The 24,064-nt window shown below is 35.3% G+C and overlaps 1 protein-coding gene across 2 annotated transcripts in view; it reads left to right on the top strand.

Moving 5' to 3' along the window:
• Positions 1–2,762: 2,762 nt before the first annotated feature.
• The window catches only part of Zir (dedicator of cytokinesis), a 233,248-nt gene continuing 211,946 nt past the window's right edge, over positions 2,763–24,064 (top strand). For both annotated transcript variants that reach the window (XM_089101690.1, XM_089101688.1), the window contains exons 1-5: positions 2,763–2,853; positions 12,085–12,235; positions 14,659–14,846; positions 19,477–19,693; positions 21,255–21,434. In XM_089101690.1, the coding sequence (XP_088957816.1) occupies positions 2,813–2,853; positions 12,085–12,235; positions 14,659–14,846; positions 19,477–19,693; positions 21,255–21,434 (777 nt within the window). In that variant the 5' untranslated portion in view covers positions 2,763–2,812. The remainder of the gene's footprint in view (positions 2,854–12,084; positions 12,236–14,658; positions 14,847–19,476; positions 19,694–21,254; positions 21,435–24,064) is intronic.

The following is a 24,064-nucleotide window of genomic DNA, read 5'->3' as shown; positions in this document are numbered from 1 at the left end:
TACAAAAATTGAATCAAATAGCTCACACACATTACATAATTGGTTAAGAAATCCAGCCATGTATAGAGGTATTGCAGATGAGTATGCCAATATTCAAAAGAAGTTCCCTGTACCAGCAAAGTCTATTGCACCTACTTTCCCCAAAACCCCTCCATGGAATTGTTCATTTCCCATAATAAATACTGAATTTTCAAAATGGAATAAAGATTTAACCCCCATTGCTTTTGTACAGAAAAAATTTGCAGAACTTAATACAATTACCTATAAAAATCACTTCCAAATATTTGTTGATGGGTCAAAAATGTATGAGAAGGTTGCAAGTGGTGTTTTCCTTCCTCACCTGAAAATTGCAATGGGCGAGAGATTATTTAATAATTTATCTATAATGTCTGCTGAGTTAAATGCCATAATCATGGCATTAGAACACCTTAAGCAAAACCAACCTTTGATTGAAAATTCAAATAATATTATCATCTATTCCGACTCTTTATCAAGCCTTGAGTTGCTGGCCTCAGCTCCTCAATATAAGTTGGACATTGACACTTATCATTGTCTCAGTATTATTGATAATCTTGCTTCACGTGGCATAAAAACTTACTTTCAGTACATTCTTAGCCACTCTGGTATAAGTGGTAAGCATCAGGTTGATGAAATAGCAAAAAATGCTATAAATATTGACCAGCCAAGTGGGAGACCAATCCCAATTAGAGATATTTACCGATGGAGGCTATCAGATATTAATTTTAATAAGATTAATCCTATCCTTTCCCCCTTTCCCAATAAGTATCTTTCTAAAATTTATCATAGAATTCGTTCTGGAACAAATGGACTAAATTTCCTTGCATTCTCATATAAGCTTTCCAATTCAAGTGGCTCAATTCCCCTGTCCCCTCTTTGCAGGCATTGTAATATGAATAATGAAACAATTGACCATTGCCTATTTGAATGTAATATGCTGACGTCTGCACAACATACCTTGCTTTGTAAACTGTTAAAATACTTCAAACACCACAAAATCCCACTATCAGCCAAGAGCCTAGCCAACTATACCTGCACACACAGCATAGAAATCGACATCTATCATCTTATATTTGAACTCCTAGAGTCAAAAGATCTGCTGAAAGATATCTGAATATATCTAATAAATATGAGGCAATCAAGCCAGTAGCTCTGTAGCCCACAGAGTGAAGCAAAAGGAAAAGGGCTAAATAGTTTTACTGAAAAGCCCGCCTGCTGTTAAATAGAAGAAGAAGAAGAAGGGCTAAATAGTATTTAGCCCTTCCAAATATTTGTTGATGGGTCAAAAATGTATGAGAAGGTTGCAAGTGGTGTTTTCCTTCCTCACCTGAAAATTGCAATGGGCGAGAGATTATTTAATAATTTATCTATAATGTCTGCTGAGTTAAATGCCATAATCATGGCATTAGAACAACTTGGGCAAAACCAATCTTTGATTGAAAATTCGAATAATATTATCATCTATTCCGACTCTTTATCAAGCCTTGAGTTGCTGGCCTCAGCTCCTCAATATAAGTTGGACATTGACACTTATCATTGTCACAGTATTATTGATAATCTTGCTTCACGTGGCATAAAAACTTACTTTCAGTACATTCCTAGCCACTCTGGCATAAGTGGTAAGCATCAGGTTGATGAAATAGCAAAAAATGCTATAAATATTGACCAGCCAAGTGGGAGACCAATCCCAATTAGAGATATTTACCGATGGAGGCTATCAGATATTAATTTTAATAAGATTAATCCTATCCTTTCCCCCTTTCCCAATAACTATCTTTCTAAAATTTATCATAGAATTCGTTATGGAACAAATGGATTAAATTTTCTTGCAGTCTCATATAAGCTTTTTAATTCAAATGGTTCAATTCCCCTGTCCCCTGTTTGCAGGCATTCTAATACGAATAATGAAACAATTGACCATTGCCTATTTGAATGTAATATGCTGACGTCTGCACAACATACCTTGCTTTCTAAACTGTTAAAATACTTTAAACACCACAAAATCCCACTATCAGCCAAGAGCCTAGCCAACTATACCAGCACACAGAGCATAGAAATAGACATCTATCTTCTTATAATTGAACTCCTAGAGTCGAAAGATCTGCTGAAAGATATATGATTATATATAACAAATATGAGGCAATCAAGCCAGTAGCTCTGTAGCCCACAGAGTGAAGCAAAAGGAAAAGGGCTAAATAGTTCTACTGAAAAGCCCGCTTGCTGTTAAAAAGAAGAAGAAGAAGGAAGGGCTAAATAGTATCAACAGAAAAGCCTTCTGTTAAATAGAAGAAGAAGAAAAAAAAGCCCGCCTGCTGTGAAATAGAAGAAGAAGAAGGTTGTTAAAAATCATTAGTATGGGTTAATAACAAATATGAGGCAATCAAGCCAGTAGCTCTGTAGCCCACAGAGTGAAGCAAAAGGAAAAGGGCTAAATAGTTATACTGAAAAGCCCGCCTGCTGTTAAATAGAAGAAGAAGAAGAAGGGTTAAAACTTCTTTTATTGCCTTATTTCATGAATGATGTCAAATCAAAGAGCTTTTGCCCAGAAGCTGCCAAGGTAGGTTGAGCTTGGATAGACCTAGGCTAATTGTTTAAACATTGAGTCAAAAGATCTACTGAAAAATATCTGAGAATATCTAATAAATAAGAGACAACCAAGCCAGTAGCTCTGTAGCCCACAGAGTGAAGCAAAAAGAAAAGGGCTAAATAGTACTAACTGAATAGCTCGCCTGCTGTGAATTAGAAGAAGAAGAAGAAGAAGGGTTAAAACTTCTTTTATTGCCTTATTTCATGAATGATGTCAAATCAAAGAGCTTTTGCCCAGAAGCTGCCAAGGTAGGTTGAGCTTGGATCGACCTAGGCTAATTGTTTAAACATTTATAGGCTACCTGTGCAGCTTAATGTAGGCCAGCTGCCTTTCCAAAGGACAGGTAATAATGAAATACTTGCACACAAATACAAAGCAGACACATAGGGTAAGACACCCAGTAGTTGGACACTTTAATCACTTTGAAAACTTTTTGACATTTAAACTACTCTAATTACTGTATTATACCACCTAGAAACTTAATTTTTGTATCAAAAAATTTCTGAAGAATTTCTGAACAAGTAGGTTACTAATTCAAATAGTTTCACTTGTACAGTGCCTCCTATTTTTGAATTTACTAACAAGTGACAATTCTGCCTAAACTCGGACATACAAACAGCTCATTGTAAATAGTGATTAAAATAGTATAAAAGATTATGTCTGAGAATAGGCAGGTGGCCGAGTACTGGGTGTCTTACCCTACACACAAACAAAATTAATATAAAACAGAAAATAATCTATCAAATTGTGAAAAAGAATCAAAACTCACTGAATCAATAGGGAGTAAACCAAATAAAAGACAAGCACAACTTAGTCTTGTGACTGAAGCCTAAAAAAAACCAAAAAAACTAAGAATAAACACTAAAGTTTACAAAATAAACACTAACCAATTAGAAGGTAAAAAAAAGAAGACAATTTTATTAAGGTAAGAGGGGGGATTTTTGTTTAAATAGAGCATGGGAGGTGAGGTCAAAGGGGGAAAATTTACTAGTAAAAGGGGAATTTGTCTGGGGGCTATGGAGGGCATTATTGACAAAATACAGATAATTTGTTGTTCTCCTTTCATTGAGGATGACCAGATTGGCTCTCTTAAAAAAAGGAGATATAAGGACCTTTATCTTCATTGAAAATAATTCTTAGGCACCTTATTTAGATGCCTCTATTCTCTCTGACAATTCATTAGAGATACCAGGATGCCAAACAGGACAGGGATGCTCAAGGATTTGGTGTACAATGAAAGGAAAATTCTCAAACAATACCATTTAGGAGATATAAATTTTAAGGAAAGAAAATATGGTATTTGTCCATTTTAAAATATCATTAATATGATAATCCCATTTTAAGTTGCTTGATATGGTAAAACCCAAGGAATTTCATAGTACTCATTTGCATTTCAGGGGGTTGGGCAGGTAAAAGAAGGGGAAGTCTTAAGGAAATTAATTGTTAATAATCATATCAATATTGGATAGAGTGTTGTATCATTATTAACAACATCATCCAATTATTTGTTACAAGACATCCATTGGGCTACTTTTTGATTTTTGAAACATGCCTCTTAGACTGTTATATCATCAACTAATTTTAATTTATCCAAGAAATTGATACCAAGGCTATTTATAATCGCATAGAATAAAATTGGACCTAATAGGGTTCCCTGGGGTATACCATTGTAAATTGGGAGGGAATCAGATATATTAAGGTATTTAACAACATGTGTTTTATTAGAGAGGGAAAATGTAATTATTTCAATTAAAAGGAAGTCAACTTGAAATTAACTGAATAGTCTTTCTAAAAATACATTGTAGTTAATTAAATTGTTAGCTTTTAATGAACTAGGCATTGTGTTTTTCATTTCAAGTATGTTACTTGTGTCCATAAGGTTAATAAGTTTGTGGGTGGTGGATGCAGAACAGATGTCTCCAAATTGCCTCTGTCCATAGTTGGGATTATCTTTACTTTCAGCCACTCAGCTAAAAAGCTGTCATATAATTCAGAGAAAATGGAAGTAAGTGTCCAGAATGCCAAGCAAACAAGTGCTGCACTTTCTTTTGTTCTTTATTTTGTTTTCATGTCCAAAGTCAAAATAAAGGAGGAATCGAAAGAGTTCAAATTACAAGGAATGTCTTCAGCAGGCTGAGGCAGGCTTTGTACTATTGAGGAAAAGAAATTTTTTGCTGATATTGTTTTGGGTTTTCTCACAAATTCTACCCTCTCTGGACTGTTTCCCATCCTACTTCTATCTTGTCGCCTGTTTTTGCTGTACTCAAATATGAATAAATCTTGGTCCTCTACATTACAGAAAACTACACAAAATATACCACTAGTTTCCCCTCCTCTTATTAATTACTACAGGTGCTGCCCATATTTTTTGTCTATTTGCTTGTTTTTTCATGTTCCTTTGCTTATTACCCATTTTAACTTGTTTATATTTATATTTAGTTATTTCTTTTTATTGAGTTTTACTTAATTTTATCTTTTCAAAAAGTTGGGGTAACAAACTGTAATTAAGGAGCAATGCAGCTTGATAGTAACCAAAACTCTAAAAATCAGAATTTTGATACCAATAGATCATAGGCAGGAAATCATGTGCTGCCTATAAAGAACAATGTTGGCACAATGTATTATTTATTATTTTTTTTTTTTTCCTTTAGAGTAGGGCACTTTGTATCAAAGTTGTCATAGAAACTTCAAAAAGGGCTCATTCAATTGAAAATTGGAGTGGCTTGTGCCCTTTGTAATAGTCAAAAGTCATTGGAAGGAAACTAACACCCCTTCCACGCCCAACATTTCCCGAAACACAACCAATCAAAATTTTGAGAGAGCCATTTTGTTCAGCATAGTTGATTTTCAGATAGAAATTATGTTTTTGAGGAGGACACTCCCTGAAAGCCCTCAGGGCAAGGGTGGTAAGTTATACCCTGGGGGCATATAAGGTTTTTAAACCTTCTATATGAAGTGTCATAGAAACTTCAAAAAAGGCTCATTCAATTGGAGATTCAAAGGGCTAGTGTCCTTTTTAATAGTCCAAAGTGATTGGAAGGTAACTAACACCCCTTCCATGCCCACCATTTCCCCAAACACATCCAATGAAAAATTTTAGGTAGCCATTTTGTTCCATGCAGTTCGAAGTTCAGGAAATTCTACCTTTGAGCAGGACACTCCCCCCACAGTCTTCAGAGCAAGGGTTATAATTTATGCCCTGGGGGTATATGAGGTTTTTATTGAAATCTTTGTTGTAGAAACTTGAAAAAGGGCTCATTTGATTGGAAATTGAAAGGGCTAGTGCCATTTTTAATAGACAAAAGTGATTTGAGGGCAACTAACCCCCCTCTCACGCCCACCTTTTAAGGTTAGAAAATATATTTTTTGAGTAGGAAACTCCTCCACAACCCTCAGGGCAAGGGTATTAAGTTATGCCCAGGGGGCATATAAGAACAATGTTGGCGCAATGTATTATCTATTCTTTTTTCCTTTAGAGCAGGGCGCTTTGTATCAAACAAGTTGTTGTAGAAACTTGAAAAGGGCTCATTCAATTGGAAATCGGAGTCGCGTACGGAATTTTTAATAGTCGCAAGGGAATAGAAGGCTAATAATGTCTCTTTAACGTTTACTTTTTTCCCAAACATATATCGTCAACATCTTGAGGTTACCATTTAGTTCAGCGTAGTTGATTTCAAAACATAAAATATGTATATGAGGAGGAAACTCCCCAACAGCCTTCGGGGAAAGGGTGTTAAGCTGTAACCTGGGGCATACAAGATTTTTACAGAAAACATTGTCATAGAAACTTCACAAAAGGCTCCTTCACTCCGAAATTCAAAGAGCTCGTGCACTTTTTAATAGTTGAAAGTGATTGGATGGCAACTAATCCCCTTTTCATGCCCACCCTTTCCCCGAATGTATCCAATCAAAATTTTGAGATAGCCATTTTACTCAACATAGTTTTAAGTTCTGGAAATTAGGTCTTTGAGGATGACACCCACCCACAGCCCTCAGGGCAAGGATTGTAAGCTATGCCCTGGGAAATATAAAGTTTTTATAGGAAGTGTTGTCGTAGAAACTTCAAATAGGGTTCATTTGATTGGAAATTGAAATGGATAGTGCCCTTTTTAATAGTTGAAAATGAAGGCAACTAACACCCCTTCTACACCCACCATTTCACCAAACAAATCAAATAAAAATTTTAAGATGACCATTTTGTTCCACGCAGTTCAAAGTTCCAGAAATTCTACCTTTGAGCAGGACACTCCCCCCCCAACAGTCTTCAGGGCAAGGGTTATAAGTTATGCCCTGGGGGCATGTAATGCTTTTATTGAAATCTTTGTTGTAGAAACTTGAAAAAGGGCTCATTTGATTAGAAATTCAAAGGGCTAGTGCCCCTGTTAATAGTCAAAAGTGATTTGAGGGCAACTATCCCCCCTCTCACGCCCACCTTTTCCCCAAACACATCCAATCAAAATTTTTAGATAGCCATTTTGTTCAACGTGGTTGAAAGTTTTGAAAATTAGGTCATTAAGGATGACAACCCATCCCCACCACAGCCCTCAGGGCACGGGTTGTAATTTATGCCCTGGGGGCATATAAGGTTTTTATTGAAAGCATTGTCATAGAAACTTCAAAAGGTCTCCTTCAATTGAAAATTGAAATGGCTATTGCCTTTTTTCATTGTTGAAAGTGATTGGAGAGTGACTAACACCCCTCTCATGCCCACCATTTTCCCAAACACATCCAATCAAAATTTTGAGATATGCATTTTGTTCAGCATAGTTGAAAGTTCTGGAAATTAGGTCTTTTAGGATGATAACCCCCTCAGAGCTGTCAGTGCAAGGGTTGTAAGTTATGCCGTGGGGGTATATAAGGTTTATATAGAACGTTGTTGTAGAAACTTCAAAAAGGGCTCATTTGACTGGAAATTGAAATTGCCCTTTTTAATTGTTGAAAGTGAGTGGAGTAATTAACCCCCCTCTCACACCCACCATTTCCCCAAAAATATTCAATCAAAGTTAGAGATAGTCGTTTTGTTCAACGTAGTTGAAAGTTCTAGAAATTATTTATTTGAGGATGAAAAACCCCCAGAGCCCCCAGGGCAAAGGTTGTAAGTTATGCTCTGGGGGCATGTAAGGTTTTTATAGATAGAGTTGTTGTAAAACTTCAAAAGGGGCTCATTCAATTGGAAATTGAAAGGGCTAGTGCTATTTTTAATAGTTGAAAGTGATTGGAGAGCATCTAAAACCCCTCTCACACCCACCATTCCCCCAAACACATCCAATCAAAATTTTGAGATAGCCATTTTGCTTAATGTAGTTGAAAGTTCTGGAAATTAGGTCTTAGAGGATGACAACCACCTTAAAAGCCATAGTTTGCAGCCTAACACCCTAACACCAGGGTTGTAATTTATGCCCTGGGGGCATATAAGGTGTTTATAGAAAGCATTGTTGTTTCAAAAAGGGCTCATTCGATTGGAAATCAAAAGGCCTAGTGCCCTTTTTAATAGTCAAAAGTGATTGGAAGGCTTGACATTTTTATTGCAAAGATTGATATGGGTATAATGTATTATTTTTTGTTGTAGTTGTTGTTTAGGCCAGGGCACTTCATATCAAAGGAGTTGTTGTAGGAACTTTGAAAAGGGCTCATTCGATTGAAAATAGAAAGGGCTAATGCGCTTTTTAATAGTCAAAAGTGATTGGAGGGCAACTAATCCCCTCCCACGCCCCCCCTCTCAATTGTCCAATATTTTTAAAAACTAAATGTTGCCTTAAGATTAAATCAAAATGCACTGTGTTAATGCTAAATCCCAATAAGGCATCTCAACAGTATCCCAAGAATGACTGAGGGTATTATGTTGAAACTTTCGGGGCTACTTCTGCTCTTAAAATTTAACCAAATCAAAATAGCATAATTGTATGCCTTCCCATGGCCAAAACATAATTTGCACTTTCTTGAAAAAATATAAATGATTTTACTTTTATAACTTTAATAAATCAAATAACATTAACATTTTAATTACTAAATATCAGTATATGTATACTAAACTGACAAAGCAAATTCATTTGTATTTTTTCAGGTAAGTGCAAATTATGTTGTGGTCTTTGGAAGGCATAGGGGTTTTGAGCCCAACTTATGTTAATTGCTGCTCGTTTGGAGTTTGACTTGGTTATTTATTGTAATTTCTGTTTGTTATGGGTTTCATTTATTTATTGATGCTGATTTGTGGTATTTTCATGCTTGGTAGATTATTTGATTTGATTTTTGCTCATTTTTTGTTTAATGGAGTTCTTTACTTTTCTTTCAAACACTTATTTTGTGGAAAAAGTTTTTTTTAAACTAATATATCAAAAAGATCGGTTGATTATGATGATTCCAAATATATAAGTTTTATTAAGTTTAGTGTTACCTGAGAATATTTTCCTAATTTTCGAAAAAGGGGAAAAACACCCCCCTAGAAGTTGAAGAATCTTAATGAAAATCACACCATTAGATTCAGCATATCAGAGAACTCTACTGTAGGGGTTTCAAGCTCCTATCTGCAAAAATGGGGAATTTTGTAAATTTTTTTCCAGAAGAATGATTATGGAAGCACATTTATGCATTTTTTTTTCCTTTTTTCCAGGGGTGACCATATTGACCCAGTAGTCCTAGAACATCAGGATAGGGCTCATTCGAACGTAAATCAAAAGTTATAGTGTCTTTTTTAAGTGACCAAAAAGATAGGATGGCAACTAGGCCCCCTCCCATGCTCCTTTTTCCCCAAAATTGTCCAATCAAAATTGTGAGATAGCTATTTTGTTCAGCATAGTTGATAGGTCAAATAACTATGCCTCTGGAGATAACATGACTCCCCACAACCCCTGGGAAAAGTCTCAAGTGATAAAATTTGCCCATTGTTTATGTATAGTATTTGTTATTGAGAAGTATGCAAACATTTTTCGTGGGGGGGGGGGTATGAATTTTCTGCTGGGGGGTTTTGACGGGGAGAATTTTGCATGGTGTAGGAAGTTCTTGGAGGGTGAACATCTCAGGAGAAATTTTATGCTGGGGGACTTGGCCAGAATTCTTGCACGAAATTCTTATTAAATGTCTTGCTTTCTCTTTACCGACTCAATTTTACGTGGGGAGATGTTGAGGCTAACTGTCTGGGGTAAATTTTCACCATGATTGAATTGTCCAGAGGATTTTTTGGTGAGGAGAAGGGATTTTCCATGGAGGTAGAGCCAGATTTCCTGGTGTTATTCAAAAAACGATCAGAAATTAGATAAAAAACAAGTTTTTTCACCTGAAAGTAAGGAGCAAAATTAAAAATTAAAACGAACTGAAATTATGCGTATATTCGAGGGGTTGCCCCCTCCTCAACATCTTGTTCATTACGCTAAAGTTTAAATTTTGTTCCAATTCTTTAAAAGTGACTTCTGAAACACAGGGGTTGTTTAACTAGAACAATAAGAAAATTTTTAAAAGTACTGAAAAATTTTAACGTGAAGAGTGAGCTGTTGAGGAGGGGGCAACCCCTCCCCATCATATACGTAATAATTTTTGTTTGTTAAGTTTTAATGTTGCTCCTCACAATTAGAAAAAAAAATTGTTTTTTTTATTTCATTAACATGTTATGACAACTCAGTTCAAAGAACTAGTATTGAATGGATTTTCATTCTGATGATTGTAATTCGGATTTTTTTTTTTAGTTTTTGCTTCTATTATTCTTTTTGTTTGTCTGGTTTTGCATTATAATTATTAAATATTGACCCCGATTTTCGAATTCGACCCTTCAGGGCTTATGATAGCAATTTCTTGAAATAAATATCTGGTCTTTTCTCAATGCAACCCCACCCTCTGTGATGGTCCCGTATGTAGTTCGAATTAATATATTTCTTTCTTTTTTATCATCCCATGCTGCATCATGTATTCTTTGTTAAAATGGGTTTGCTGAGTTGTTGACCTATGAAAACCAATCTGTTTAAGTGACCAGTGGAATTGCTGAATAGAATATTATTTAGGAATCTTGATAACAATCAAACAAAACGTGATGATTTGATTAATAGAAACATGATGTATATTATAAAGTAGGAATTTCATTGTTTTAGTGTATTCTTTTCTTCTTCTTCTTTCTTCTTTCTTTTAGTTTCACATGTATCCTAGGGCTGTATCTGGGAACATCTAGATGGGAGGTGTATAATCAGAGTAGTGAGCATTACTATAGATGGCACAATAGTGCTACCTAAATAAAGAACAAAGTGGGCCCTATGTATTATTTATTTGTTGTTTTATTTTTCCAGGGGCGATTGCATCAAAACAATGTTGCAAAAACTTCCAAGGGCTCATTCAATTTGGAGTTGAAACTTCTATTGCCTTTGTTAAGAGTCAGAAGTGATTGAAAGACAACCGTCCCTCCCCCCACGTTCCTTATAGGGGGCATAGGGACATGGTATAAGGGGCCACAAGTATTTATGATTGTTTCAAAGTAATTTTCGGAATTCTTGGTACCCATTTGCTACTGGCAAATAATAATGAACAAGGGATTTTAAGGATCCTTTTAAGGGTTCAAAATAAAACTTATATAGGAAGTGATTAGTATATTTGGAAAGAACATAAAAATACACATTGATCAATGTGTTCACATCCCAGCTATGTAATGGAAAAACTCATCCTGGCATCATGAAGCTAAGAGGGGATAGGACACTTTATCATGGTTGTGACCATTGGGCCTGTATTTGGAAAGAGCGTTCATTAGGGAGTTGAATATTACTGCTTTTTTGTAATTATTCTGTTTAATTCGGAAGAGTCACCACACAACACTGTTACCCTCACAGTTTTTAGTTATTTGGGTAAATTTTTCATTATGTTATTTTTGCTAGGTCTTGGGAATTTGTGAAATAAAGGCAAGGTGGAAGAAAACTTTAAATAATGGATGCAGGGTCTAAACTATGCTCTGGAAAGATCTTTTGAAGTATCATTCTGATTCCATTTCGTTAAAAAAGAACGCAGTTTGATAAACTTGCACAAAGGTGATAGACCAGTTTTGGTCCTCCTCTCAAATAAACACTCTAATTAGAAAATGCTGGTAATCTGGGCATGAGTTGTCTTTTCTAAGCTTGTTGAAATTTAAACATAGCCGTATTTTGCTATTGGCTATTGTATGCCAGTTATAAGCATCCTCATGGAATTTCTTGGATTGGGGAGGAGGCCTATGAATTAATATTTTTACAAAAACATACATAACTTTATATGTAGGCTACTTAGTAATTTTCATGTTTTTATTTCTTATGTACATTGTGACCTCCCTGATGGAGTCTCCCGAGCTCTCCCTGGGGATGCCAATATCCCTGTTTTAATTACTGTAATGCTGTAGGTCAAGGCATTCTGTAAAATTGTGCAATGTGATGCAACTTTAAAAAAATGATGATGAAAGTAAAAAAAAAAAAATGATTAATTTTGTGTACGAATTTTTGTTGAAAAATTATTTTTTTTATTTATTATATTTTTAGGCAAAATCCAACTGAAATACGAAGGCTTTTGTCACCGCAGACTTCCCAAGAGACTGGAAGAACTATTTCTGGAAGTATCAGTTGTAACAGCAGCTTAAGAAGCTCGATCGCTTCAACCCTAGTGACTAGTAATCGTTCATCTCTTGCTTCTGTAAGTAATTGTGGTACAAAATTTGATTTGCCATGACTTTGGCAGGTGGACAGTATATCCAAATTGTGAGGCTCAAGGAATCGAACATCACGCCTTTGCCAAATCCTAAAAAGGTTGTAAACAATTGTAAAAGTGTTTCTGAAGTTAGAAAAAAGTCCTGATATGGCTTAAAATTGTGCTAAGATCAAAAGAATTGTGTTTTAAAAACCTAGAACCAAAAAAATAGAGAATTGAAACCCAAAACTAAGATAAAAAGTTTAGACAACTATCAGGAATGGTTGTCTAAACTTTGCCTACGTGTCTTCTTTAAAACTTTGAAACCAAATTCTTTATAGTACTACAAATCAGGATTTATTAACGTTGTGAGACCCAAAACACTGTCCTTAGCTCTTGTGTGTGCTGTAGGTCTATCTCTAAAAGTTTGATTCTAATAACAGAAAGTTGTGTCTGGACTCATGAAATGTCAGGGGCGTTTAGGGGATGATTAGTAAAGATAGATACTTCAAAATACCCTCCCAAGTATTTTTTAGGCTCTGCAAGCATTTCTGAAAGCTTCATTCACGTAACTCGACTACTTTCCAAGATAGCCAAAAGCCACTCAACTATAATCTTACCCTATGCTATTTTGTCTTAACAATCTTATTATATGATAAAAATAGAACTATATGCCAATCACAATATAATAATTCAAGGGATATTCTACAAGAATCCTGATTCAGCAAGGGTAAGGGTCCAAGAATCCTGTGGACGCCTTTTTATAAAAGTAGCAGCAAAAGTAAAGCCCAAATCAAATGGGATAACAACGTAATACAATACGGAAGCAAAAGAAGAAGGGAGACTCGCTGCTATGGTAAGCAATTACCTTGTAGTTTCATTGTTATGCTTTTTAATCAAGCATTTTCCATATTGAGATGTGATTAATCCCTTTGAAAAAAAGTGATACAAAATCAGCAGCTACAATAAATTAGTTGATGTTTAGTGCTTATTTTTTAAATGAAGTTTATGGAGGGAATTTTACGCGCATGATTTGTTTGAAGGTCCCCATATGACGAAATATGGGCCTATAAATACTCTTATGTATGTTTGGCCCTTAGTCTTGCTCCAGTGAGCAGATATTTGGCGTGTCTCTACTTCTTGGATCTGTGGCATGTGCAGCCATGCCAGGCTGCACAAAAAAGTTGCATTCTTTTTCGGGTACCGTATTTATAAATAATGTTGTCTCCTGTCCTAAAAACTATAAATCTATTAACTTTTGTCCTGATTTTTATATTTTTTTCGTAATATCAAACTAGTTTCAAGGGTTTTTGGTAACTAATAGGGCCGGATTTAAAGCTTTGGTGCTTCTAGGCCCAAGCGTTTATGTCGCTGTTTTTGCGAGATTTTCTGGGATTATTATTTAAGTTTATTAATAAAAATAAAACTTCACAAAATACATACGTATATATAATACATGAAAAAACAAAGTCTTTCAACTTGATTTGTCTAGCCTGCCTATGAACTTGCAAAGGCAAGAGAACCTAATAATGGAAGCATTGAACAGAATGCAACTGATGAGCCAAAAGTAATGCAACAGCTAAGTGATATTGAACTCTCAGCTGTCATTCTTGGGGGCATCTGGCAGTTTATAAGTAGCCAAAGAATTCGTGTGTTGTTTTAAAATCACTTTTCTGTGATTAGGCAGCGCGGCAGTGGAATGCACCTAGCACGATAAATCACATCAGTCCAGTTTTTTTTAGAAAAAAATCATTTAGTGATAAATTATTTCGCCCCCTGGCATTGTGCACCCCTGGGCCCGGTCCTAGTGGGCCTATTGGTAAATTCTGGCCTGGTAACTAAAAAAAAAGTAAAAACAAATCATCATCGGTAGCTGTGTGATGTGAAAATACCCTGGATAATAAGGTGGCCATGGTATATGAGTCTGGGGCCCCCCCCCCAAAAAAAAAACGATCTAAAGGATCCTCCAACTCATTAAAGTGAGAAAACATTGACCTAGAAGGTTAATTTATTAAGGTTTTAGACTCTCATCTTCCTGATACAGTATTCGATCTATCCGCTATTCGATAAATAAAAGTCAAATAGGGATAAAATCCTTTTAATCGACGGTCTTTCACAAACAGTGATAGAAATTCACAAAAATACCAGACATTTCGGGCAATATGCAGTGACCGTCATCAGTAGTAAAACGTTTTACTATTGATGACGGGCACTGCATATGTGACCGAAATATCTGGTATTTTTGTGAACTTCTATCACTGTTTGTGAAACCCTGTCGACTAAAAGGATTTTATCCCTATTTGAGGTTTTACTTATCTTCATGGAAAGGCAGTGTGGTCTCCAAAATTATCCACTATTCATATTGAAAGTACATCTTCCCCCCCCCTCTGTGTATGTGTATATATTTCGTATTTTCTTCTTTTTTTTAGATTTGCTCTGGTGAAACGACGCTTACTTTTGAACCTATCGACTATGAAGATTTTGTTCAACAAAATGAGATGAATTTCAATCAGGACTGTTGTAGAAAATTGTTACAATTCCCTGAAGATGATATTGAAGTATTGATTGTAAAAAAGCCAAGAAGAACCGTCAGTCCACTTGTACCAGAAGAACCAAGGTGACCTACCAGATTTTTATAGTTGATTTAGTTTTTCACATTTGATCATTTAGAAACGCTCAAACTTTTGTAACTAAGTATCCGCTGTAGTTTTTCCTTTTCACCATTCATAGTTATTTATTTACGATTGTATTCGTCGAAAGTACGAGATAATAACCGCCTGTGAAACTTTTATGTGTATAATAAACGGCGTAAATTGCTCCCAGCAACACATTCTAAATAAAAAATTGTTCCATGAATAGTATTCTTAACTTTTTTTTACATACCTAAGATTTTAATTTTAAGTGAAACTACGGCCTATTATTGGGCATGTGGGTGCATCAAGCGATTCTGACAAATTGTTTTTCTTGCGGAATATTGGCAAAAATAGGAACAACTATGTTTATGACTATCCATCAATTTATATTCTAACTGTGATATCAAATTAGCTTGAAATGGTACTGGAATGGAATCTGCCAGACATATATATATATATATATATATATATATATATATATATATATATATATATATATATATATATATATATATATATATATATATATATATATATATATATATATATATATATATATATATACACAGAGTTTCAGTCAAAATTTTACTTTTAATGTGTACATTAAGACTGAAGTTGTTAACCTCTCGAAACTTTCAAATGGTATCTCATGGAAAATCTCAAAACTTGCAATATGGTCTTATCAAACCTAGTTGTTTCACAAAGCTATTCATCGCTTTTTATATCATATTACTATTCAGTAGAAGTAAATAACCCCTCATTCGTGAAGACACGGTTATCTTACAACCAATCCGTAATTAAAACTCCCTCACTTGTCAATAAATTCTGTTTTTCAATTTCTTTTGATCAAATACAAGGTAAACTAATCTGCAGAAGTGTCTAACCGCTTACCAAGAAGATGACCGTGCTCTAAAAATCTATTTTCTTGTTTACCTCAACACTAAAGTTGTCAACCTCTCGAAATTTTAAATAATAGTATATCGCTTGAAGGATTTTTGTACGAAAAAACTGAAATTATATACTTTGGTCAGCTCATCAAGGACTATTGATCAACGGGGAGAAACCTCTCTGTCTTGGTTCATAAGTTTATTTTCTTGCCGCGGGCCAACTGTCTAATATCACTAATTAGAAAAGAGAAAAAGAAACCCTCCAATTACTTTGGCGATGGGGCCAGGTAGCCGTTGCACAGGTTAAGCACTTTCCGATTTGTTCTGATTTCCATCTGGATCTAGTATCTTGCCTGCTAGAACAGAGCTTTCCTTCGAAAGACAAAACATGGCTCAATGAAAAAGAAAAGATTGGCAGTATAACTTCCATTATAGACGGTGAAGCTCCACTTCTACTCACCCACTCTTTGCTCCAGCTCAATTACTAGGAAACTATCTTTTTGGCCCCTGATAAGAACTATACGAAGCTTTCCAAAATGTAAAGTCATTTTCACCAATCCGGCCTGAGGTCCACAATTTCTGCAAAGATTGCGGAGGTTAGATCCTTGCCACTTTCTACCAATACGCTAAAATCAGCGGACTAGGAAGAAAAAGGACAAAAATAAGGTGTTGCTCCAGCAACACAAATCTTCCAGTTACGCTTAACAAAAACCCAAGTAGATTATTTTTCTTTTTTGTAAAACTAATTATCTTTTCATGATTTTTTTAAATCAATAATTATTCTCTATAGCTTAGTTTCATGTCCTTATTTGTTATACTTGTTGTTTAGTTTGGTTATGATCTATTCCATTGGCGTTATCGCCCTTTTTTTTGTCTTATGACAGTCAGTGGGTGGTTGGAAGCTGGTGTGGTTTTTAACTAGATGCGAAGGGTAATCGCTCCTTGTCCTTAGACACTGATATATCAAACTGAATTTATTTAAGTTGTTAGTCCCTTTGTGGTGGTTTCAACCCAGCGGGTTTTTTGTGGAAAGGGTATTTTTTGGGCTTATATAAATCCTACTGCTTAAGTTAAGCTTGTTTTGATCTGAAGAGCTCTTTTTGCATTCAATGAAGTATAGGTTTTACTCCAATATAATAATCGTTCTTATATGCTAGATATGACACGAGATAATGATGTAATGGCGGTAAATTTTATGATTGTCATAATGGTGAATGCAAGAATAGGTTTTAGACGAAGACGTGAACAATGTTAGAGGGACTTTATTAATGGACCTTCCTCCCTACAAATATCAAGGTGAAAGGTGAAAGACTTGAATAATGTTAGAGGGACGTTATTAATGACCTTCCACCCTATAAATATCAAGGTGAAAGGTGAAAGACTTGAATAATGTTAGAGGGACTTTATTAATGGACCTTCCTCCCTACAAATACCAAGGTGAAAGGTGAAAGACTTGAATAATCTTAGAGGGACGTTATTAATGGACCTTCCTCCCTACAAATACCAAGATCAAAGGTGAAAGACTTGAATAATGTTAGAGGGACGTTATTAATGGACCTTCCTCCCTACAAATACCAAGATGAAAGGTGAAAGACTTGAATAATGTTAGAGGGACGTTATTAATGGACCTTCCTCCCTACAAATATCAAGGTGAAAGACTTGAATAATGTTAGAGGGACGTTATTAATGGACCTTCCTCCCTACAAATATCAAGGTGAAAGGTGAAAGACTTGAATAATGTTAGAGGGAATTTATTAATGGAACTTCCTCCCTACAAATACCAAGGTGAAAGGTGAAAGACTTGAATAATGTTAGAGGGACGTTATTAATGGACCTTCCTCCCTACAAATACCAAGATGAAAGGTGAAAGACTTGAATAATGTTAGAGGGACGTTATTAATGGACCTTCCTCCGTACAAATATCAAGGTGAAAGGTGAAAGACTAGAATAATGTTAGAGGGACGTTATTAATGGACCTTCCTCCCTACAAATATCAAGGTGAAAGGTGAAAGACTTGAATAATGTTAGAGGGACTTTATTAATGGACCTTCCTCCCTACAAATATCAAGGTGAAAGGTGAAAGACTTGAATAATGTTAGAGGGACGTTATTAATGGACCTTCCTCCCTACAAATACCAAGATGAAAGGTGAAAGACTTGAATAATGTTAGAGGGACGTTATTAATGGACCTTCCTCCCTACAAATATCAAGGTGAAAGGTGAAAGACTTGAATAATGTTAGAGGGACGTTTTAATGGACCTTCCTCCCTACAAATACCAAGATAAAAGGTGAAAGACTTGAACAATGTTAGAGGGACGTTATTAATGGACCTTCCTCCCTACAAATACCAAGGTGAAAGGCTAGATCTCCGACGAGTTTGTTCATGTTTGATAGCAGCTTTATTCCCCAAAATCAGTCTGTATTACTCCGCATATAATGGAGATTCATTTGAATGATAATTGAGTTCATTTATTAAATAGAAAGCGTGATAAATATCGCTGTTTGGCTTTTTTTAGAGGCCAAACACTAGTAAGTCCAGAGCGAAGGACTCAGAAGTAGATGTTGATCCCTTCCATTTTGGGCTAATATTGACGCACAGTTAAAAGGTATTCCAGACTCATAGTAATTGCAGCAGTCTCAAAAGACTTTCCCCATTAACCATGTGATAATTTTTTATTAGCATCCATAAATATGGGAAAACCAATTTCTTTATTTTTGAACCATCAACCAAAATTCAGCTCTGATTTTTCGCTCTGAAAAGTGAATTAGACAATGGATCCTGAAGGCAGTGAAACTTCCTTTGAATATGATAAGTTCATGAGCTAGGTCTTTGAAAGCAAATTTTATAAATTGACAGATTTTTTCAAGAAGCATTTTTGGATTATTGGTTACTATGGGGCGTGATTCGTTCTTTACTAGGCTGCAGCTATCACTGCAACCATGATGGGCTTCTGATCCAATTTTCTAGTGTGAATTTTTACATTCTATTTTGGTGAACTAATTATGCTATGGAAATCGCTTCTTAGCTTAATTGTAAAATAGTACTTTCATTTAACTGGAAACATGGTTCGTTGATTTTGAAAGAATTAAAATGTTTTGGTACAAGTACCGTAAACTATTGGATCGTAGTTGATTCAAGGTCTAGACTAATTCTTGCAGAACATTAATATAGTACTCTCATGAGATCCCCAAGTTCAAGTTGTGATTGGGAGGAGGGGGGTTTATGGCCGCTGTAATATTCTTTTTTCAAAATATTTTTTACATTATGTATATTTAATACTGAAATTAAGGTTTTGGTCAGGAATCACTTTGATAATCCTCTCGACCCCACTGCCGCAAACCCTCACGATATGTAAAGCTCTTGCCATAATTTGCCATTTTTCTGTTTTGAATTTGATACCCTTCTGACTGGTTGAAGACTTGCGCCAATATCTTTTGCGTAGTAATGCTTTCACGGAAAACGTTAATTCCTGCCCACGGGGGAATGGATTTCAGTCCCAGTGGTCAGACCCGGATGTCATTCCAGCCTCCAAGCCTTATTGGATCATAATTTCGTCTTCCCGTTTTCTCAATCTCTTTCATTTCTTCATTATGTCTTCACTGTGTTAACTTCTATATCCGAGCGCGAATACAAATCTGATATCACCAAAGCAGTATTAAATCTTGGAGATTTTATTTTTGTTTCTACCTTTTTAAAAAGAATTAGCTGATGTATTTTCTATTACAGAGAACTTTTAAGTCAACGAATACATGAAGCGGTTGAGCAGTATAATTCCGATTGGGTGGTACTTCAAAGACAATATCAACAGTACTCAAGCAGCTGTTGGACTCGAGATAGGACGGCTGCTAGAGTCGCTATCGCCAAAGAAACACCAAAACAAGAGTTTGAAATTGATGTAGATGACGAAATAGACAACACACAGAATGGGAAAGAAATTGCCAAGGTGTTATTTTAAGTCTTCCTCCTCCAAAAATAATATTTTAAGGAGTACAAAAATCAATTGTTTTTTAAGATAGATTTATTATTATTTTTTTCAGAACTATGATGCTATAAGAAGAAAGGAAGAGAGAGAGAGAGAGAAACATGCTTCTTGTGCCCCTCTATGTTTGGCTACTCTGCTTCCGATATGAAATTAAGTCAAATTCAGAAGCGTAACCGATATCAGTTTGGCTTTGACAAAAGGATTTAATCCTTGCTAAATTATTTTCTCATGCAAGTTTCGAGCAAGCCTAGATTTTCCCTCATTAAGATATCATATTTAGTTGTGTTATTCCAAGTTCTAAACGTTTTATTTATATTCTAGCTCAGACCTGGATTTTCACCAAAAGAATCACAATTTCTGACATGTAAATAAGCATTATTTAAACTTGTATTAGAAAGAATATTCCCCTGGGGTGAGGAGAAAGGTAGCAAGAATAAGTAATTCATTTTTTGGCCAATATTTTTCATTGTTTTTAGGAAGGTACTTTAGACCAATTTCAAGATATCTCCCTCTCTCCTTTTTGCAGAAATGGTGTGTGTGTGTGTGTGCGTGTTCGTGTCTGTTTTTTGCATTCATTATTCTCATAACGGAAATAAAAGAGCATAAGTATTAAATTATATTGTTGCGCTTGAAAACAGGGTGTGTTTAATTTGTTTTCTTCTGAAAATTTGTTTTTGAATTCCCAAAAATTTTCTAGAGGGTTTTTATTCACTGACATTTTGGCCATCTAAAATCTGAACACCAGTAGTCAAACGGTTATCCATCCAAGGACAAGGAAATCTAGAGGTTTTACAGAAATAACTGGTCAATGAAACAGGACCACCAAATGCGTGTGGTATATCTTACTCATTTTTTTTGGTTAATATGTTTTTAACTTTGGGTGTTAGCCCTAACTTCTACGGAATTTCTGTTTCAGAGAAGAACAAAATGTATAAACTGGAAAAAATATCATTTGGCTCTTTCGTAAAATTTGAAAACATTAGAGACAGCCCATAGTTTTGGGCATAACGGTGTTTATACAAAGGTATTTGCTTTGATGAGAGAAAGAGGAGGGAGGTGGTGTCCATCAAAGGCATCATAAAGTCTAGAAACATTTTTTTTTTATTTCTTTTAATGGAGGCAGTATATCTTGCACTATTTCTTGGTAGTTTACCTTGTACATTCTCTGACAGTGTACCAGCTGTCAGTGAGAGCGATTGGTTAATTCATCCAATTCCCATCAATATTCCTGAGATGTTGGTTTAGAAATTCTTTTAGAAAGAAATTGCTTTAGAAGATCCTGTATAAACCCACCAACACACATGGGACTTTGAAAACCTTAGTGTAAACATATGCTTTTTAAGCACCAAACCCCTTTCACTTTAGAAAAGCAGTTTGCTCTCCCTTAAGGCTGTGGACCATGTTCATATATGACTGAGAGGCTATATTACAACCTCTATTATAGTTAAGATCCTTCAGAGTAACTTTTTTTTTAATACAAACGTAGAAGATGGATGATATAGGTTGTATATGTTTCTTCCAGGAGCCTGTTAAAAGCATCAGTCGTCAGTCATTGCACCTGGTTGATACACCGCGTGGAAGCTGGGCAAGTTTTGATCTTCGCAATTCGGTAAATGACCCAGTGCTTCCAAATCTTTTGGAAAGACAACCTCCCGAAGCATTGGACCAAATGAATCAGTCAAAACGGGATGAACATAGATTGGTAATTTTTATATCGGATACACTATAATAAGTTGTTGAAATCCAACAAAGAATTTACCATGTAACATATGATAATTGGTAATAATGTCGGAGCAAATTATTTATACTAATGAGATTACCGACCCTTGTAAATTTTTACCTAGAATTTACCGGGACTAGAAAATAGGACCAAAGAAGGTAGCACTTTTTAAATTCTAAATGGACGCGTATTTTTTTCTCTAGTCTTGTTTATTCCCTTAAAAAGGGTTTACCCAATTTAAGGATTTTTTTCCTCTATTAAAAAAAATATTATGTCTATTTATCTCTATCTTCTAACTTTTGGGGGGATAGATTCATTTAAAAAAATAATGGTTATTTTCAGGCCCCCCACCCCCGCCCTCAATGGTTTTCCACCAGGCACCTATATTCCCTTTATCTGAAAAATCAGGATAATCATTACTTTTTTTGCATAGTTATGACTGATAAGGTCAACAGTAATGAGTGTGTGACTTCAGTATGACCCTTGAAGTACAAGTGATGGATCAGCATATAAAAGTTCGTAGCCAATGACGTTTCAGATTCTTTAAATTCATTCTGAGTGGCTCAGCAACAAGTCCTGTCAAGATGACAGTTAGGTCTGGCTTATGGAATTTCACCTCATTTAGGTTGATGAAGCTTAAAGCGAATTCTGGCATTTTATTTGCAGTTTCAGATACTTGAACTCGATTAAGCTGGAATTCAGTGACTGGCTAGCCAAAGAACAGGTAATGGAAGATGGACTCAAAATTGGATGTTCAGTCCTTTGGGTAAATGAGTTCTAAAGTTTGCCTAGGTTGTTACCTAATTTTCTTTATCGGCATCAGAATGAGGAAAATTGTCCAGAGACCTCACCTGAGTTGATTTGATTCATTGGAAGACACGTTTGTCCTGGTTTTGAGCAGTATTGTGCGCCAATCATAATTGCTCTCATGTATCATGGAGGCTGACCTACTGTGCAAAAAAAAAAAAAACGCTTTGAAAAAAACAGCAAGAATCTAATGATGAAAGAAGTTTATCCTACATTTTTTTCAACGTCGATATGAAGCATCACATGGAAGCAGCTATTGATGAAACGCTCCCATGCTGCTTCTTGTCCTTACAAAAGAAACTTTGAACAGCAAGCTTCAATATGAACATCCTTAAACGTATAGCCATCACGTCTTATTTTGTACCTTTATCCGAGTTAAACGCGGCTGCCATTCTAGAAGTCTTGTGTATGTATTTGAAAAACATTCGGAGATATTTCCGCTGATACTTAATTATTCAAATAGGAGTTATTTGGTTGTTTGTTTGAGCTCTAAGATCCTCCTCAATATTTATTTACCTTTTGACTACCGGGAAGTTTTTTTTACGAACTCTTTGTAGAAGTTTCAAAACCCTTACGCAAAAGTTAAGAAGCCCTTGTAAGTGGTCATATTGATGCTATTTGATCTGTTTTAAGATTATTTTCGTGGTTTGGCACCCTCATATTCATCCAAAAAATTCAGCAAACTGCTTTAAAGATTCAATAGAAATTATTACTCCAGATAAGGTTGAAAATAATTTAAATCCTCGAATTTAGATCCTACTCCAGACTTGGGCTGAATACTATTTTTCAAATTTTTTCCCATGTAAATACTAATCCGCTTTAAGTCATATTGTTCAAAAATATTTGCCATTACAAATCTGCACTATAAAAAAAATGGTTTGCATGTTCCTTGTGTTTAAGTGGCTATTAAAACAATTTAATTTTCTTCTGTTGATTTTGTTGGAATAGCTGTGCTCCCTATTCAGACTGATCGCAAACCTTTCATTTTGCAGCAGCCGAAACTTTCAAATTTGTCGGAGTTTATCGTGCTGTCCTATAGCTTTCCATGCAGTAAGGTAACTTCCATTAACAAAAGAGAAAACCATCCCCTGAATTGTTTTTCTTGACTTGAACGGTTATCTGCAATCTGAACAAAGTATTAAAAAATATTCTCCTTCCTTATCTTACACCGGGCATCGGCCTCGGGAAAACCTTGCTGGTTTTCACTCTGTGGTCGGATGCAGTCATGCTCATCCTATACTTTCCTTCATTCTGTCGGATGCCACGGGTAATAATCATGCTATTCACTACTATACTCTTGATTTGTTCTAAAGCTTTTGATTCTATTAACCATGATCAACTCTTAGATTCTCTGTTTTCTCAGGGGGAGACCTTTCTATTATATTTCTATTGTAGAATTGATACTTATCTTTTCTTAAAGTTAGAGGTTCTGTTTTTTATAAACGAATGCCCTTTCGGGCAGGCGTCCATCCACCAAGGAGAAATTTTGTCAACTATTTTGTTCGAAATTGGAGCTTTTCAATAACATATACTTTTGATTAAGAGAATGGAAAATAGAGAAATAAAAGACAACTAAAACATTCAAAAAACTATCATAATAAAAGGAAAAAAAGCTATGCAATAAAGAAAAGATAAAAAGCGCTGAAGATCAAACAGCTAATATCTGAAAAAATATAATAGTTGTTTTTCAAAAATTCCTAACAGCTCCTTATGGTGACAAGACATTGCACACAAATCCAGTCAGAATGATATTCAATATCCTAAAGGTCTGACAGACTGAGTATCGTCTTGTGATATTAAAATAT

This window comes from Artemia sp. Qi Xiang Cuo, chromosome 15, assembly GCF_049724085.1.
Source record: "Artemia sp. Qi Xiang Cuo chromosome 15, ASM4972408v1, whole genome shotgun sequence".
Taxonomy (NCBI): Eukaryota; Metazoa; Arthropoda; class Branchiopoda; order Anostraca; family Artemiidae; genus Artemia; species Artemia sp. Qi Xiang Cuo.
This window is presented reverse-complemented; position numbering and strand designations above follow the sequence as displayed.